At 49.0% G+C, this 19026-nt stretch overlaps 1 protein-coding gene across 2 annotated transcripts in view; it reads left to right on the forward strand.

Annotated features, from left to right (window-relative positions):
* Positions 1 to 19026, forward strand: part of LOC139751483 (protein Wnt-2b-like) — a 197524-nt gene that overhangs the window by 71073 nt on the left and 107425 nt on the right. For both annotated transcript variants that reach the window (XM_071666935.1, XM_071666936.1), the window contains exon 3: positions 6136 to 7382. In XM_071666935.1, coding sequence (XP_071523036.1) covers positions 7303 to 7382 — 80 coding nt within the window. In that variant the 5' untranslated portion in view covers positions 6136 to 7302. The remainder of the gene's footprint in view (positions 1 to 6135; positions 7383 to 19026) is intronic.

A 19026-nucleotide genomic window follows, 5' to 3' on the forward strand; every position in this document is an offset into this window, starting at 1 on the left:
GTGAGAATAACCCGGAAGGCAGATAAACCACAGTTAACAGTCACATAAACCCAGTTCGTCAAGCGCACCACCCCCCCCCCCCCCCGCGAACCCCCGAATTAAACCAGAGGTTGATGTGTGGGTAAAAGTTTGATAAGAAATAAAACAGATAAACGCCTCGTCATTAATTCCGTGTTAAACCAGGGGAGGATCTAGATAAAAAAAACCAGAGGATCTAATCTGATTAAACCAGTGGATGACGAGCTTAATCTGGGAGCTGATAGTTAAACCCATGGTTTACATAAACCGAGGACGACGTAGTTTAAAACCAGGGAAACGCTGCCGTAAAACAAAGGGATGGCGTATGATAAACCAGTGCCATGTTAAACCAGAGGTTGACGTGATTAAACCAGGAGGAAATAATAAACCAGATGATCACGTAGGTAAACCACGGGACGAGGGAGTGGTGGTGTATGACAAAGGGCTGGCCATCCGATGAGGAGGAGGGGGGCGGGCCCAATTAGCAAGCGCCCAGCCTAACCTAACCCAAGCTCAGTCGGTCAGACCCAATTATACACAAGTGTCAGTAACTGAGGGAAGGGGATGGAAGGGGCAGGAGGTGCCAATGTGGGAGGGAGTAGGGGTGTGGCTAGTGTGGGAGGGACAGGGGTGTGGTGGCCATGTGGGAGGGACAGGGGTTTGGTGGCCATGTGGGAGGGACAGGGGTGTGGTGGCCATGTGGGAGGGACAGGGGTTTGGTGGCCATGTGGGAGGGATAGGGGTGTGGTGGCCATGTGGGAGGGACAGGGGTGTGGTGGCCATGTGGGAGGGACAGGGGTTTGGTGGCCATGTGGGAGGGATAGGGGCGTGGTGGCCATGTGGGAGGGACAGGGGTGTGGTGGCCATGTGGGAGGGGCAAGGGTGTGGTGGCCATGTGGGAGGGGCAGGGGTTTCGTGGCCATGTGGGAGGGACAGGGGTGTGGTGGCCATGTGGGAGGGGCAAGGGTTTGGTGGCCATGTGGGAGGGACAGGGGTTTGGTGGCCATGTGGGAGGGACAGGGGTGTGGTGGCCATGTGGGAGGGACAGGGGTGTGGTGGCCATGTGGGAGGGACAGGGGTGTGGTGGCCATGTGGGAGGGACAGGGGTGTGGTGGCCATGTGGGAGGGACAGGGGTGTGGTGGCCATGTGGGAGGGGCAAGGGTTTGGTGGCCATGTGGGAGGGGCAAGGGTTTTGGTGGCCATGTGGGAGGGACAGTGGGGTTGTGAGAGGGGTGATGGGTCGAGAGATGAGGAGAGGGGTGATGGAGTCGAGAGATGGAGTAAGGGGTGATGGGGTCGAGAGATGAAGAGAGGGGAGATGGGTCCAGAGATGAAGAAAGGGGTGATGGGTCCAGAGATGAAGAGATGGGTGATGGGTCAAGAGAGGGGAGATGGGTCGAGAGATGAAGAGAGGGGAGATGGGTCGAGTGATAAAGAGAGAGGGTGAAGGGTCGAGAGATGAAGAGAGGGGTAATAGGTCCAGAGATGAAGAGACGGGTGATGGATCGAGAGATGAAAGGAGGGGTGATGGGTCCAGAGATGAAGAAAGGGGTGATGGGTCGAGAGATGAAGAGAGGGGTGATGGGTCGGGTGATAAAGAGTGGGGTGATGGGTCCAGAGATGAAGAGATGGGAGATGGGTCGAGAGATGAAGAGAGGGGAGATGGGTCGAGTGATAAAGAGAGAGGGTGAAGGGTCGAGAGATGAAGAGAGGGGTGATAGGTCCAGAGATGAAGAGATGGGTGATGGGTCGAGAGATGAAGAGAGGGGAGATGGGTCCAGAGATGAAGAGATGGGTAATGGGTCCAGAGATGAAGAAAGGGGTGATGGGTCGAGAGGTGAAGAGATGGGTGATAGGTCTAGAGATGGGATGAGTGGTGAAACGCACTACCAAGTTAAGGTTTCTAGGAGGAGGTTTCCAGGAGGAGGAGGAGGAGTGGGTCCAGGAGGAGGAGGAGGATGAGGAGTGGGTCCAGGAGGAGGAGGAGGAGTGGGTCCAGGAGGAGGGAGGAGGAGGAGTGGGTCCAGGAGGAGGAGGAGGAGTGGGTCCAGGAGGAGGAGTGGTGGGTCTAGGAGGAGGAGGAGGAGTGGGTCCAGGAAGAGGAGGAGGAGTGGTGGGTCTAGGAGGAGGAGGAGGAGTGGTGGGCCTAGGAGGAGGAGGAGGAGTGGGTCCAGGAGGAGGGAGGAGGAGGAGGAGGAGGAGTGGTTCCAGGAAGAGGAGGAGGAGCAGGAGGAGTGGTGGGTCTAGGAGGAGGAGGAGGAGTGGGTCCAGGAAGAGGAGGAGGAGGAGTGGTGGGTCTAGGAGGAGGAGCAGGAGTGGTGGGTCTAGGAGGAGGAGGAGCAGGAGTGGTGGGTCTAGGAGGAGGAGGAGGAGGAGGAGTGGGTAGTGGGTGTTGGTGGAGTCTGTTGGTGAAAGTCTGGAATCCAGGACCTCCAGGTGTGGACCTGGTGTCCACCCACGCCTTTGTCCCGTAATGACCCGTATTGTGGCCCGTCCCACACGTTGCTACTGCCAGCCCACCAAGGGGGGGAAACTGAACGCCCACACACACACACACACACACACACACACACACACACACACACACACACTCGTGATGGACCAGCCTCCCCCAGGCCCCCGTCTGCGCCCTGGGGCGTGTCCTGGAGTCTTACCTCCCTCCGTCGTGAGGTGTGGGTCATCTCCACGTCTCTGGACTGGACTGGGGGGGTCAGAGCAGCGGCCTCTCAGTATGGGGGACCCGTGACGCAAGGATCCCGACACAATAACTGCTGGAAAATGGTTCCGTCACCCGAGCGGCGTCACATTATATGTCAACCGCGAGTGGTCAAGGCTGTGTGTGTGTGTGTGTGTGTGTGTGTGTGTGTGTGTGTGTCGCTCTCCATGGTCTCTGGCTGTACGAAGGACGGTCTCTAGCTGTACGAAGGTCGGTCTCTGGCTGTACGAAGGTCGGTCTCTGGCTGTACGAAGGTCGGTCTCTGGCTGTACGAAGGTCGGTCTCTAGCTGTACGAAGGACGGTCTCTGGCTGTACGAAGGTCGGTCTCTGGCTGTACGAAGGTTCGGTCTCTAGCTGTACGAAGGTTCGGTCTCTGGCTGTACGAAGGTCGGTCTCTGGCTGTACGAAGGTCGGTCTGTGGCTGTAGGAAGGTCGGTCTCCTTCCCTCGCATGAACATCCCTCCCTCCTTCCCTCGCATGAACATCCCTCCCTCCTTCCCTCGCATGAACATCCCTCCCTCCTTCCCTCGCATGAACATCCCTCCCTCCTTCCTCCTTCCCCCCAAGCATGCTGTCGGGGTAGAAATCACTTGATGATAGTCCTGGTCATCACGTGATAATAACCCCAGAGCATCAGGCAATAGTCAGTCCCCCCCAGAGAATCACAGTCATGGTGATCCCCCAGAGAACCACAGTCATGGTGATCTCCAGAGAACCACAGTCATGGTGATCTCCCAGAGAATCACAGTCATGGTGATCCCCAGAGAATCACAGTCATGGTGATCCCCCAGAGAATCACAGTCATGGTGATTCCCAGAGAATCACAGTCATGGTGATCCCCCAGAGAATCACAGTCATGGTGATTCCCAGAGAACCACAGTCATGGTGATCTCCAGAGAATCACAGTCATGGTGATCCCCAGAGAATCACAGTCATGGTGATCCCCCAGAGAATCACAGTCATGGTGATCCCCAGAGAATCACAGTCATGGTGATCCCCCCAGAGAATCACAGTCATGGTGATCCCCCAGAGAATCACAGTCATGGTGATCCCCCAGAGAATCACAGTCATGGTGATCCCCCAGATAATCACAGTCATGGTGATCCCCCCAGAGAATCACAGTCATGGTGGTCCCCCCAGAGAATCACAGTCATGGTGATCCCCAGAGAATCACAGTCATGGTGATCCCCAGAGAATCACAGTCATGGTGATCCCCAGAGAATCACAGTCATGGTGATCCCCCAGAGAATCACAGTCATGGTGATCCCCAGAGAATCACAGTCATGGTGATCCCCCAGAGAATCACAGTCATGGTGATCCCCCAGAGAATCACAGTCATGGTGATCCCCCAGAGAATCACAGTCATGGTGATCCCCCCAGAGAATCACAGTCATGGTGATCCCCCCAGAGAATCACAGTCATGGTGATCCCCCAGAGAATCACAGTCATGGTGATCCCCCAGAGAATCACAGTCATGGTGATCCCCCAGAGAATCACAGTCATGGTGATCCCCCCAGAGAATCACAGTCATGGTGATCCCCCAGAGAATCACAGTCATGGTGATCCCCCAGAGAATCACAGTCATGGTGATCCCCAGAGAATCACAGTCATGGTGATCCCCAGAGAATCACAGTCATGGTGATCCCCCAGAGAATCACAGTCATGGTGATCCCCCAGAGAATCACAGTCATGGTGATCCCCCAGAGAATCACAGTCATGGTGATCCCCCAGAGAATCACAGTCATGGTGATCCCCCAGAGAATCACAGTCATGGTGATCCCCCCAGAGAATCACAGTCATGGTGATCCCCCAGAGAATCACAGTCATGGTGATCCCCCAGAGAATCACAGTCATGGTGATCCCAGAGAATCACAGTCATGGTGATCCCCAGAGAATCACAGTCATGGTGATCCCCCAGAGAATCACAGTCATGGTGATCCCCCAGAGAATCACAGTCATGGTGATCCCCCAGAGAATCACAGTCATGGTGATCCCCAGAGAATCACAGTCATGGTGATCCCCCAGAGAATCACAGTCATGGTGATCCCCCAGAGAATCACAGTCATGGTGATCCCCCAGAGAATCACAGTCATGGTGATCCCCCAGAGAATCACAGTCATGGTGATCCCCCAGAGAATCACAGTCATGGTGATCCCCCAGAGAATCACAGTCATGGTGATCCCCAGAGAATCACAGTCATGGTGATCCCCCAGAGAATCACAGTCATGGTGATCCCCCAGAGAATCACAGTCATGGTGATCCCCCCAGAGAATCACAGTCATGGTGATCCCCCAGAGAATCACAGTCATGGTGATCCCCCAGAGAATCACAGTCATGGTGATCCCCCCAGAGAATCACAGTCATGGTGATCCCCAGAGAATCACAGTCATGGTGATCCCCCAGAGAATCACAGTCATGGTGATCCCCCAGAGAATCACAGTCATGGTGATCCCCCAGAGAATCACAGTCATGGTGATCCCCCCAGAGAATCACAGTCATGGTGATCCCCCAGAGAATCACAGTCATGGTGATCCCCCAGAGAATCACAGTCATGGTGATCCCCCAGAGAATCACAGTCATGGTGATCCCCCAGAGAATCACAGTCATGGTGATCCCCCAGAGAATCACAGTCATGGTGATCCCCCCAGAGAATCACAGTCATGGTGATCCCCCAGAGAATCACAGTCATGGTGATCCCCCAGAGAATCACAGTCATGGTGATCCCCCAGAGAATCACAGTCATGGTGATCCCCCAGAGAATCACAGTCATGGTGATCCCCAGAGAATCACAGTCATGGTGATCCCCCAGAGAATCACAGTCATGGTGATCCCCCAGAGAATCACAGTCAGTGGGTGATCCCCCCAGAGAATCAGTCATGGTGATCCCCCCAGAGAATCAGTCATGGTGATCCCCCCAGAGAATCTAGTCATGGTGATCCCCCCAGAGAATCACAGTCATGGTGATCCCCCCAGAGAATCAAAGTCATGGTGATCCCCAGAGAATCACAGTCATGGTGATCCCCCCAGAGAATCAATCATGGTGATCCCCCCAGAGAATCACAGTCATGGTGATCCCCCAGAGGATCATGTGGTTGATAATGTTTTGCATTACGTGTTTGCGGTGCCAGGTTGCACACAGACCGGGTTGAGATCCACTTGGCCAGGTATTAGGTAGTGGCTTCGACCCCCTTCATTGTGGTCTGGTGGTATGAGAATATTGGTCGCTGATGATTGGGAAATACGGGGTATGTCAGAGGCGGTGTGTGTGTGTGGCGGTGGCGAGGCCAGGGGAGTGAGTGCGGGCGTCTCCTGTTTGGCTGCTGGAGGAACTGAGTGAAGGATCTCTGTATTTTCATGAGTATATGAGAGTAATTTTCTTTCCCTCCTCCTTGTTTGCAGTAGCGGCTGGATGAACATCAGAGGAGGAGCGGAGGAAGGCACCACAGCAGAGGGTCGTTACCAGGACAGCAGCAGCAGCAGGAGGAGGAGGAGTGGCCGAGGGGCAGGGCTGGGGCCTGGCCTGGGCGGGGCATGGCCACACTCCGTCGTCGTGGCTTCACCCGCGTCTTGTCCACGCCTCCACAACCACCTCACCCGCGACGACGAGCCATTTCCCTCAACGACCAGCCAGTCCACTGCCCGTTGAGCTACCGAGAACCCGACTTCTAGAGCGACGACCTGGTGCGCGGGGGGTATAGCAGTGAGTGCGTCGCGCTAGTGTGTGTGTTTGAGTGAGTGTGTCGCGGCCCCACACACACACACACACACACTCCCCTCCTCCTCCCCGCCGTCCGTGTGAAGATGTGCGTCGCCAGCCCTCGTTGGTCCGTGCCCAGGACGGTGTGGGTGCGACGCGGCGCTCGCTTCTCCTAAATGGCCGGGCTGGAGGGCTCGCGTCTCGTGCCTGGTCCTCAGACATCGTGCGACGGCGGCTCGACCCGCGCCTCTCAAGATGTAGTTCGTTCACCCCTCTCGTCCAAGACTCGTGGAGTCCCGTGAAGTAGTGATCGCCACAGACTCGGGTCGTCATTCACCCGCGCTCGCTCACTGTCGCCTCGCGAGGGACGGACGTGCCTCTGTTGTGGCGTCGCGGTGGGTGTGCCACGTTTGCTCTAGGTGGCAGAGAAGGTCGCCTTGGTACGACTTCAGACGTGTGTCCTCTCTCAAGGACTGTGTCGCATCCTCAAGAAATACTCTGGAAACTGGAACTTTTCCAGTAAGTGCGCTAGTTTGGACAAGACGGTGTAGACCATAGAGCTTGTGTCAGTGGCAACAGCAGTCGGACCCTCCTACCACTACTGCTACGGATACTACTACTACTACTACTACTACTACTACTACTACTACTACTACTACTACCACCATCGTAGCTACCAGCCAGTCGTCACTACCACCATCTACGACTACAGCCCGTCACATCACCTGCGCCAGGAGGTGTAGACTACCGCGGTAACCCACCACACCACCACCACCGCCACCGCTTGCAACACCTCCCGAGTCGACCCTTCAGGATCGGCGGCTAGACCTTCTTCAGCGGGACACGCCAGCGGGCCGGGCCGAGGCAGGATGCGCGGAGTGAGGGGCGTGGTGTGCGTGGTTGTGGTGGTGGCAGCCCTCTCGTGGCGGCACGTCGCGGCCACTTGGTGGTAAGTACTCAACCTCATGTACCTGTACCACACACACACACACACACACACACACTGAGATATATGAAGTGTGTTAGCTTCCTTTCTTGACCACGACGGTACGCCGTACGCATGAATGGCGCGCAGACGATTTGCTTCGAACGAGGCGAAGTACTTTATCTTCAACTGGATTGTTAACATATGGGATGATCTGCCGAGTAGAGTAGGTGGAAGAAGCAGTACTATAAACACGTTTAAAGAATAGACTTGTTATATACTTCGCTTCAAATTCAAGGCTTTCATTTTTTTTTTTTTTTTTGCGCCTACATAGTCAAAATGACAATTTGTAGGTTATTCTCTTTGCATTATCTGTATGTCTTCAAACTTTTACTATATGCTTTCAAACTTTTACTATGTTTTCTTACTTTTACTATAAGCTTGCTTTTACTATATGCTTTCTTACTTTTACTATATGCTTTCTTACTTTTACTATATGCTTTCTTACTTTTACTATATGCTTTCTTACTTTTACTATACTAAATGCATTCTTACTTTTACTACACTCATCTGTGAGTTTTATGATATCTTCCACTATCGCAAACAGCCTCGAAAGGACCCAGTGGTTTGTTGCTGAGTGAATTACTTTGTATTAAACAAAATTTATGTTTATTCACTTTAAAGTAAACAGTTTATATCGAAGACAGATGAGTGAATCTGGACGACTTGTTCTTTCGTTTTTATTTCATCGTAGATTACTTTTTTTTTAAGATGTTCGTTATATTTTCATATATTCTTGAGTGAATGAATTGATTCGTTCATATATTATGCGGGGAAGATAATCTACGACAGATAAATGATTTAACGCAGAACCAGATATCCCCGCTGATGGTCCACATGTAGAGAACCATCGACTCTATAAAGGTGTCCGTGGACGATATATAGAACTAGTGTTGTGGACGATATATAGAACTAGTGTTGTGGATGATGTATAGCACTTGTGTTCTGGACGATATATAGAACTAGTGTTGTGGACGATATATAAAACTAGTGTTGTGGATGATATATAGAACTAGTGCTGTGGACGATATATAGAACTAGTGTTGTGGACGATATATAAAACTAGTGTTGTGGACGATATATAGCACTAATGTTGTGGACGATATATAGAACTAGTGTTGTGGACGATATATAGCACTAGTGTTGTGGACGCTTTATAGAACTAGTGTTGTGGACGATATATAGAAGTAGTGTTGTGGACGATATATAGAACTAGTGTTGTGGACGATATATAGCACTAGTGTTGTGGACGCTTTATAGAACTAGTGTTGTGGACGATATATAGAACTAGTGTTGTGGACGAGATATAGAACTAGTGTTGTGGACGATATATAGAACTAGTGTTGTGGACGATATATAGAACTAGTGTTGTGGACGATATATAGAACTAGTATTGTGGACGATATATAGCACTAGTGTTGTGGACGATATATAGAACTAGTATTGTGGACGATATATAGTACTAGGGTTGTGGATGATATATAGAACTAGTGTTGTGGACGATATATAGAACTAGTGTTGTGGACGATATATAGCACTAGTGTTGTGGACGAGATATAGAACTAGTGTTGTGGACGATATATAGAACTAGTGTTGTGGACGATATATACCACTAGTGCTGTGGACGATATATAGCACTAGTGTTGTGGACGATATATAGCACGTATTGTAGACGATATATAGAACTAGTGTTGTGGACGATATATAGCACTAGTGTTGTGGACGAGATATAGAACTAGTGTTGTGGACTATATATAGCACTTGTGCTGTGGACGATATATAGAACTAGTGTTGTGGACGATATACAGAACTAGTGTTGTGGACGAGATATAGAACTAGTGTTGTGGACGATATGTAGGACTAGTGTTTTGGACGATATAAAGCACTAGTGATGTGGACGATGTATAGCATTAGTGTTGTGGACGATATATAGCACTAGTGTTGTGGACGATATATAGCACTAGTGTTGTGGACGATATACAGAACTAGTGTTGTGGACGAGATATAGAACTAGTGTTGTGGACGATATGTAGGACTAGTGTTTTGGACGATATATAGCACTAGTGATGTGGACGATATATAGCATTAGTGTTGTGGACGCTGCGTAAAAATAAAGATCCATTGACGGGCTGTATCTTCCACCTCATATAGTCATAACGAAAGAGTGAAAGCCATGATTACAGCAGAAATATATATATATATATATATATATATATATATATATATATATATTTTTTTTTTTTTTTTTTTTTTTTTTTTTTTTTATACTTTGTCGCTGTCTCCCGCGTCTGCGAGGTAGCGCAAGGAAACAGACGAAAGAAATGGCCCAACCCCCCCCCCCCCATACACATGTACATACACATGTCCACACACGTGTATACATACCTACACAGCTTTCCATGGTCCACCCCAGACGCCTCACATGCCTTGATTCACTCCACTGACAGCACGTCAACCCCTGTATACCACATCGCTCCAATTCACTCTATTCCTTGCCCTCCTTACACCCTCCTGCATGTTCAGGCCCCGATCACACAAAATCTTTTTCACTCCATCTTTCCACCTCCAATTTGGTCTCCCTCTTCTCCTCGTTCCCTCCACCTCCGACACATATATCCTCTTGGTCAATCTTTCCTCACTCATTCTCTCCATGTGCCCAAACCATTTCAAAACACCCTCTTCTGCTCTCTCAACCACGCTCTTTTTATTTCCACACATCTCTCTTACCCTTACGTTACTTACTCGATCAAACCACCTCACACCACACATTGTCCTCAAACATCTCATTTCCAGCACATCCATCCTCCTGCGCACAACTCTATCCATAGCCCACGCCTCGCAACCATACAACATTGTTGGAACCACTATTCCTTCAAACATACCCATTTTTGCTTTCCGAGATAATGTTCTCGACTTCCACACATTTTTCAAGGCTCCCAAAATTTTCGCCCCCTCCCCCACCCTATGATCCACTTCCGCTTCCATGGTTCCATCCGCTGACAGATCCACTCCCAGATATCTAAAACACTTCACTTCCTCCAGTTTTTCTCCATTCAAACTTACCTCCCAATTGACTTGACCCTCAACCCTACTGTACCTAATAACCTTGCTCTTATTCACATTTACTCTTAACTTTCTTCTTCCACACACTTTACCAAACTCAGTCACCAGCTTCTGCAGTTTCTCACATGAATCAGCCACCAGCGCTGTATCATCAGCGAACAACAACTGACTCACTTCCCAGGCTCTCTCATCCCCAACAGACTTCATACTTGCCCCTCTTTCCAGGACTCTTGCATTCACCTCCCTAACAACCCCATCCATAAACAAATTAAACAACCATGGAGACATCACACACCCCTGCCGCAAACCTACATTCACTGAGAACCAATCACTTTCCTCTCTTCCTACACGTACACATGCCTTACATCCTCGATAAAAACTTTTCACTGCTTCTAACAACTTGCCTCCCACACCATATATTCTTAATACCTTCCACAGAGCATCTCTATCAACTCTATCATATGCCTTCTCCAGATCCATAAATGCTACATACAAATCCATTTGCTTTTCTAAGTATTTCTCACATACATTCTTCAAAGCAAACACCTGATCCACACATCCTCTACCACTTCTGAAACCGCACTGCTCTTCCCCAATCTGATGCTCTGTACATGCCTTCACCCTCTCAATCAATACCCTCCCATATAATTTACCAGGAATACTCAACAAACTTATACCTCTGTAATTTGAGCACTCACTCTTATCCCCTTTGCCTTTGTACAATGGCACTATGCACGCATTCCGCCAATCCTCAGGCACCTCACCATGAGTCATACATACATTAAATAACCTTACCAACCAGTCAACAATACAGTCACCCCCCTTTTTTAATAAATTCCACTGCAATACCATCCAAACCTGCTGCCTTGCCGGCTTTCATCTTCCGCAAAGCTTTTACTACCTCTTCTCTGTTTACCAAATCATTTTCCCTAACCCTCTCACTTTGCACACCACCTCGACCAAAACACCCTATATCTGCCACTCTGTCATCAGACACATTCAACAAACCTTCAAAATACTCATTCCATCTCCTTCTCACATCACCACTACTTGTTATCACCTCCCCATTTACGCCCTTCACTGAAGTTCCCATTTGCTCCCTTGTCTTACGCACCCTATTTACCTCCTTCCAGAACATCTTTTTATTCTCCCTAAAATTTACTGATAGTCTCTCACCCCAACTCTCATTTGCCCTTTTTTTCACCTCTTGCACCTTTCTCTTGACCTCCTGTCTCTTTCTTTTATACTTCTCCCACTCAATTGCATTTTTTCCCTGCAAAAATCGTCCAAATGCCTCTCTCTTCTCTTTCACTAATACTCTTACTTCTTCATCCCACCACTCACTACCCTTTCTAAACAGCCCACCTCCCACTCTTCTCATGCCACAAGCATCTTTTGCGCAATCCATCACTGATTCCCTAAATACATCCCATTCCTCCCCCACTCCCCTTACTTCCATTGTTCTCACCTTTTTCCATTCTGTACACAGTCTCTCCTGGTACTTCCCCACACAGGTCTCCTTCCCAAGCTCACTTATTCTCACCACCTTCTTCACCCCAACATTCACTCCTCTTTTCTGAAAACCCATACTAATCTTCACCTTAGCCTCCACAAGATAATGATCAGACAACCCTCCAGTTGCACCTCTCAGCACATTAACATCCAAAAGTCTCTCTTTCGCACGCCTGTCAATTAACACGTAATCCAATAACGCTCTCTGGCCATCTCTCCTACTTACATAAGTATACTTATGTATATCTCGCTTTTTAAACCAGGTATTCCCAATCATCAGTCCTTTTTCAGCACATAAATCTACAAGCTCTTCACCATTTCCATTTACAACACTGAACACCCCATGCATACCAATTATTCCCTCAACTGCCACATTACTCACCTTTGCATTCAAATCACCCATCACTATAACCCGGTCTCGTGCATCAAAACCGCTAACACACTCATTCAGCTGCTCCCAAAACACTTGCCTCTCATGATCTTTCTTCTCATGCCCAGGTGCATATGCACCAATAATCACCCACCTCTCTCCATCAACTTTCAATTTTACCCATATTAATCGAGAATTTACTTTCTTACATTCTATCACATACTCCCACAACTCCTGTTTAAGGAGTATTGCTACTCCTTCCCTTGCTCTTGTCCTCTCACTAACCCCTGACTTCACTCCCCAGACATTTCCAAACCACTCTTCCCCTTTACCCTTGAGCTTCGTTTCACTCAGAGCCAAAACATCCAGGTTCCTTTCCTCAAACATACTACCTATCTCTCCTTTTTTCACATCTTGGTTACATCCACACACATTTAGGCACCCCACTCTGAGCCTTCGAGGAGGATGATCACTCCCCGCGTGACTCCTTCTTCTGTTTCCCATTTTTAGAAAGTTAATACAAGGAGGGGAGGATTTCCGGCCCCCCGCTCCCGTCCCCTCTAGTCGCTTTCTACGACACGCGAGGAATACGTGGGAAGTATTCTTTCACCCCTATCCCCAGGGATAATATACATATATATATACATATACACACACACACACATACACACACATACGCACATACCCACACACACACACACATACATATATATACATATGAAAAATGTAAGAAACAATTTAGAAACAAACTTTTAGCTTGAAATGAATGAAAAAAAAATGAATGTCACATAATGGTTCAACCTCTGGCTATGGAAAAGGAAATGTACAATTTATTCACACAAACGTAAATAGCAGTTCTCATCAATTTCACCACTGTATCAATAAGCTTCAATGTCTAAGCTACATTTTTCTCCAACTTCACTATTTTCTTGTCAAAAACACCATGCATGAAAACTATCACTCCAGTAACACAACTATAAACATTTACTTCCCCTTTAAAAGTTCTGGGGAAGTCTGTCTCGATACACTGCGGCGAGGCGACGCGACGCTGACACAATCACTGTCACAATATCACTTCTGCCTCCTCAAGTCAATCTCTCAGCCACAGTGCAGGCCTTCATCGTTGAAATCGGTCTTGCCTTCAGACGTCTTATCGATGTCTCTCATGGTAACTCCAGCGGACGCGTCCAGCACCACCCACTCTGCACATGGCGTAGCCCTGTCGTCCGTATGTCGCGAGCAACCGATGCCGTCTACCACGTCGCCCGTGTATTTCGCCTCCCGGAGGGCTCACAGTCTTCTCAAGCCTGCTTCCTGGGAATGTCGTGCCATCGCCCGAAGATCTGAATTTTGGCCAAGTCTCCCGTGAAGTAGTCCACCTCTTCCTCAAACACCCGCACCAGGTCATCAGCCACCTCCCGTGGTAACAACAGCGTGTAGTCCAGGTCCAGATTATCACGACAGATCTTCCTCCACCTCAAACTGGAAGCTTTGACAGTAGGGAAGGTCAAGTCCAGACCCTTGTAGAGATAGGAGGAACCTGACATGTTCATCTCTGCTGGATTGTTAGGCACGATGCTCACCCCGACCGGGTCAAGAGGTAGTTTACCTGCCTCAGACGGCATGTGTGAGGTGCCACCGTCTGCTGGCCTCTTCCTCTTACTTCTAATCACAAACTGGTCCATGGCTGGCTACTTCAACCTTTACTCAGCAGAAGACTCCTAAAGTCCTTCCTATTTATACGTAGAGGAGTTGAGGGACGTGACAACAAACAAGCACTTTGTAACATTTCCACTTCAGCTACATCGGCCAAAACATAACGAGCTCTTGGCCTGGTTTATTTCTCTTTTTCCCCCCCACACACACACCACAACTATACCAAATGTGATTTTCTGACACAATTCTCTCACAACGTAAGACTTAGTTATCGATAAATGTAAGTATTTCTGTCTCACTTTCACCTTCCAGCACCGATCGTCTCAGAACACCCGAAGCCAAACAATCTTTCCCTTTCTATATATATATATATATATATATATATATATATATATATATATGTTATCCTTTGGGATAGGGGAGAAAGAATACTTCCCACGTATTTCCACGTAAGAGGTGACTGAAAGGGGAAGGAGCTGGGGGCTGGAAATCCTTACCTCCCGTTTTTACTTTTCCAAAAGAAGGAGCAGAGAAGGGGGCCAAGTGAGGATATTCCCTCAAAGGCTCGGTCCTCTGTTCTTAACGCTACCTCGCTAACGCGGGAAATGACGAATATATATATATATATATATATATATATATATATATATATATATATATATATATATATATATATATATATATATATATATATAATACAAATTATTTTCGTATGAACAAATATCGGAAATTCGTCTCCCGATTCGGGGTTTGAGTCTGAGCTGCTGAGTTGGGTCGTTGGTCGGCCAAGCTGTTCATTGAAAGCCTTGGCTCGCACGGCACACACCACAACCTCATTAGCCTGGTACACCTCTTTCTTGTTACACGCCCAGAGCCTTGAATTTCCTCGCTCTGTCTCATGGATTGGAGGCCATGTCGGTGTTTATCGCGCCTTCTGATTTCACTAGTAATATCTTTATAGTCCCCCCTCCCCGTGTCTGTCGTGCCAAATAGGAATTTTGGGTTATTGAGTGTTCAATAGGGAACGTGCCTTCCCTGGATTTCCCAAGTGTGAGTCGCGAAACACCTCTCCCGTCTGTGCCCCAGAGAGTGAGGTCATGCTGATTTCAGTCGTTCCTATGAGTCCAAATCTCTTGCTTCGTCAGGAGGGGAAGTGAGAGATATATGCTCTACTTTTATAACCCTGCGCTTTCGCCTGCCCTGAGAGGTAGTGTTAGCACCTAGGGATATCCTCTTCATGAGGATATTATAGTGGCTTGAAGAACGTTGTCAGTGATTTCTCCACTGTCGTCTTGAAGGTCCGCAGGATCCACCCTGCCATCTCTTTTTAAAAAGAGGCAGCCGTTGTCTTGTGTTCGTTCAAGTTTAAGGGAAGGTCGTCAGACATTATTCTCTCTCTCTCTCTCTCTCTCTCTCTCTCTCTCTCTCTCTCTCTCTCTCTCTCTCTCTCTCTCCCCTCTATCTGGAGGAGCTGGAACTTTGTTTTTCTATTTCCAATGAAAAGTATGTTGTTCAGGGTGGCCCATCGCAAGTCTGTGTTTACACCTTCTCTCTCTCTCTCTCTCTCTCTCTCTCTCTCTCTCTCTCTCTCTCTCTCTCTCTCTCTGGAGGAGCTGGAACTTTTTTTTTTCCTAATGCTAATGAAAAGTATGTTGCTCAGGGTGGCCCATCGCAAGTCTTGTGTTTACACCTTTCTGTAGGTTGTCTGTGTCTTGTGTTGATGAGGTTATCATACTTAATCTAGTATGATGAACAGAGGATGATATGACACTACGACTCGTAACGGAGATGTGCTGTGTATGGCACTTGTGGGATGATTGGGACTACTGTACGTCCCACTAGTGGGATGATTGGGACTACTGTACGTCCCCCTAGTGGGATGATTGGGACTACTGTACGTCCCCCTAGTGGGATGATTGGGACTACTGCACATCCCACTAGTGGGATGATTGGGACTACTGTACATCCCACTAGCAGGATGATTGGGACTACTGTACATCCCACTAGTGGGATGATTGGGACTACTGTACATTCCCCTAGTGGGATGATAGGGACAGTACGTCCCAATAGTGGGATGACTGGGACAACCTGACTGGTTATATGCTGACGAAGGAGACGAGAGGCGGAGGAAGACCTGAAGAGGCAGGCGGAGTATATATGATGTTGGAGTGTCAGCTGGTGGTGGTGATGGTGATGGTGATGGTGGGTGGTGATGGTGGTGGTGGTGGTGGTGGTGGTGATGATGGTGGTGGTGATGATGGTGGTGGTGGTGATGATGGTGGTGGTGGTGATGATGGTGGTGTTGGTGATGATGACGATGGTGGTGATGATGATGATGATGGTGGTGATGATGGTGGTGTTGGTGATGATGACGATGGTGGTGATGATGGTGGTGGTGGTGATGATGATGGTGGTGATGATGGTGGTAGTGGTGGTGGTGATGATGGTGGTGGTGATGATGATGGTGGTGGTGATGATGGTGGTGGTGGTGATGATGGTGTGGTGGTGATGATGGTGGTGGTGATGATGGTGGTGGTGGTGATGATGGTGGTGGTGGTGATGATGGTGGTGTTGGTGATGATGGTGGTGTTGGTGATGATGACGATAGTGGTGATGATGATGATGATGGTGGTGATGATGGTGGTGTTGGTGATGATGACGATGGTGGTGATGATGGTGGTGGTGGTGATGATGATGGTGATGATGATGGTGATGGTGATGATGATGGTGGTGGTGGTGATGATGGTGGTGGTGATGATGATGGTGGTGATGATGGTGGTAGTGGTGGTGGTGATGATGATGGTGGTGGTGATGATGGTGGTGGTGATGATGGTGGTAGTGGTGGTGGTGATGATGGTGGTGGTGGTGATGTGAGGGGTGATGATGGTGTAGTGGTGGTTGATGATGGTGGTGTGTGGTGATGATGATGGTGGTGGTGATGAGGGGTGGTGGTGATGATTGGTGGTGAGATGTGGTGGTGATGATGGTGGGGGTGATGATGGTGGTGTGATGGTGTGGTATGGGTGTGTATGATGATGGTGGGGTGATAATGGTGGTAGTGGTGGTGTTGATGGGGTGGTGATGATGGTGGTAGTGTGGTGGTAGTGGTGGTGAGATGGTGGTGGGATGATGATGGTGGTGATGATGGTGGGTGGTGTGATGATGGATGGTGGTGATGATGGTGGTTGTGTGGTGGTGATGATGGGATGATGGGTGGTGGTGGGGTGATGATGGTGGTGTGATGATGGTGGGGTGATGATGTGGTGGTGGTGATGATTGGTGGTGTGAGGTGTTGGTGGTTGGTGATGAGGTGGTGGTGATGATGGTGGTGGTGGTGATGATGGTGGGGTGGTGTGGTGATGATGGGGTGGTGATGAGGGTGGTGGTGGTGGTGGTGGTGTGTTGATGATGGTGGTGGTGATGATGGTGGTGGTGTGATGGTGGGTGGTGATGATGGATGGTGGTGGTGATGATGGTGGTGATGATGGTGGTAGTGGTGGTGGTGGTGATGATGGTGGTGGTGATGATGGTGGTGGTGATGATGGTGGTGGTGATGATGATGGTGGTGGTGATGATGGTGGTGATAATGGTGGTGGTGGTGGTGATGATGGTGGTGGTGATGATGGTGGTGGTGGTGATTGATGGTGGTGGTGATGATGGTGGTAGTGGGGTGGTGATGGTGGTGGTGATGAGTTGGTGGTGGTGAGAGGTGGTAGGTGGTGGTGGTGATGATGATGGTGGGTGGTGATGATGATGGTGGTGATGATGGTGGTAGTGGTGATGATGGTGGTGGTGATGATAGTGGTTGTGGTGATTGATGGTGGTGGTGGTGATGATGGTGGTGGTGATGATGGTTGGTTGTGGTGTGATGGTGGTGGGGGGTGTTGTGGTTGGTGGTGTGATGTGATGGTGTTGGTGGTGGTGTGAGGTGGTGGTGATGATGATGGTGTTGGTGGTGGTGGTGATGATGGTGGTAATGGTGATGATGGTGGTGTGATGATGGTGGTGGTGATGATGGTGGTGGTGGTCGTGGTGATGATGGTGTGGGATGATGATGGTTGGTGGTGATGATGGATGGTGGTGGTGATGATGGTGGTAGTTGGTGGTGGTGGTGGTGGTGGGTGATGATGGTGGTGGTGGGATGATGGTGGTGGTGATGATGATGGTGGTTGATGATTGGTGGTAGTGTGTGGTGGTGATGATGATAGTGGTGTTGATGGATTGGTGGTGGTGATGATGGTGGTGGTGGTGATGATGATGGTGGTGATGATGATGGTGGTGATGATGGTGGTGGTGATGATGGTGGTGGTGATGATGGTGTAGTGGTGTGGTGGTGGTGGTGGATGATGGTGGTGGTGTGGTGGTGATGATTGGTGGTGGTGGTGATGGTGGTGGTATGGTGGATGATTGGTGTGGATGAAGATGGTGGTGGTGATGATGGTGGTGGTGGTGATGATGGTGGTAGTGGTGGTGATGATGGGGGGGTGGTGATGATGGTGGGTGAGAAGATGGTGAAGGTGGTGGTGGTGAAAATTGTGATGGTGGAGAGGATGGTGGTAGTGGTGGTGATAGATGGTGGGGTTTTGATGATGGTGGAAGTGGTGGTGATGAAGGTGGTGGAGTGATGGTGTGTAGGTGGTGATGATGGTGGTTGAGATTGCATGAGGTGTGTAGTTGAAGTGCAGGAGTTAGATCAGGACGTTGAGATCAAGTCAGTGGAGAGGAGCATCATGATGAGGGGAGAATCATGTGTGTGTATGAGGATCATCAGGATTATGTCATCTTCAGTGTGGAGGAGGAGGAGCGAGCTTGAGTATTAGCATCATTATGACGAGTAGGATTGTTATGTGTATTATGATCATTATTGATTATGATCTTCAGTGATGTATGTATGCATCATGAGTGTGTTTATGAGCATCATAGGATTAGTATGTATCAGCATCATGTAGTTATCATCACTTATTATGATTATTAGTCTGAGCATTTTATTATGTATCATCATATATA

This window comes from Panulirus ornatus, chromosome 11, assembly GCF_036320965.1.
Source record: "Panulirus ornatus isolate Po-2019 chromosome 11, ASM3632096v1, whole genome shotgun sequence".
In the NCBI taxonomy this organism is placed as follows: Eukaryota; Metazoa; Arthropoda; class Malacostraca; order Decapoda; family Palinuridae; genus Panulirus; species Panulirus ornatus.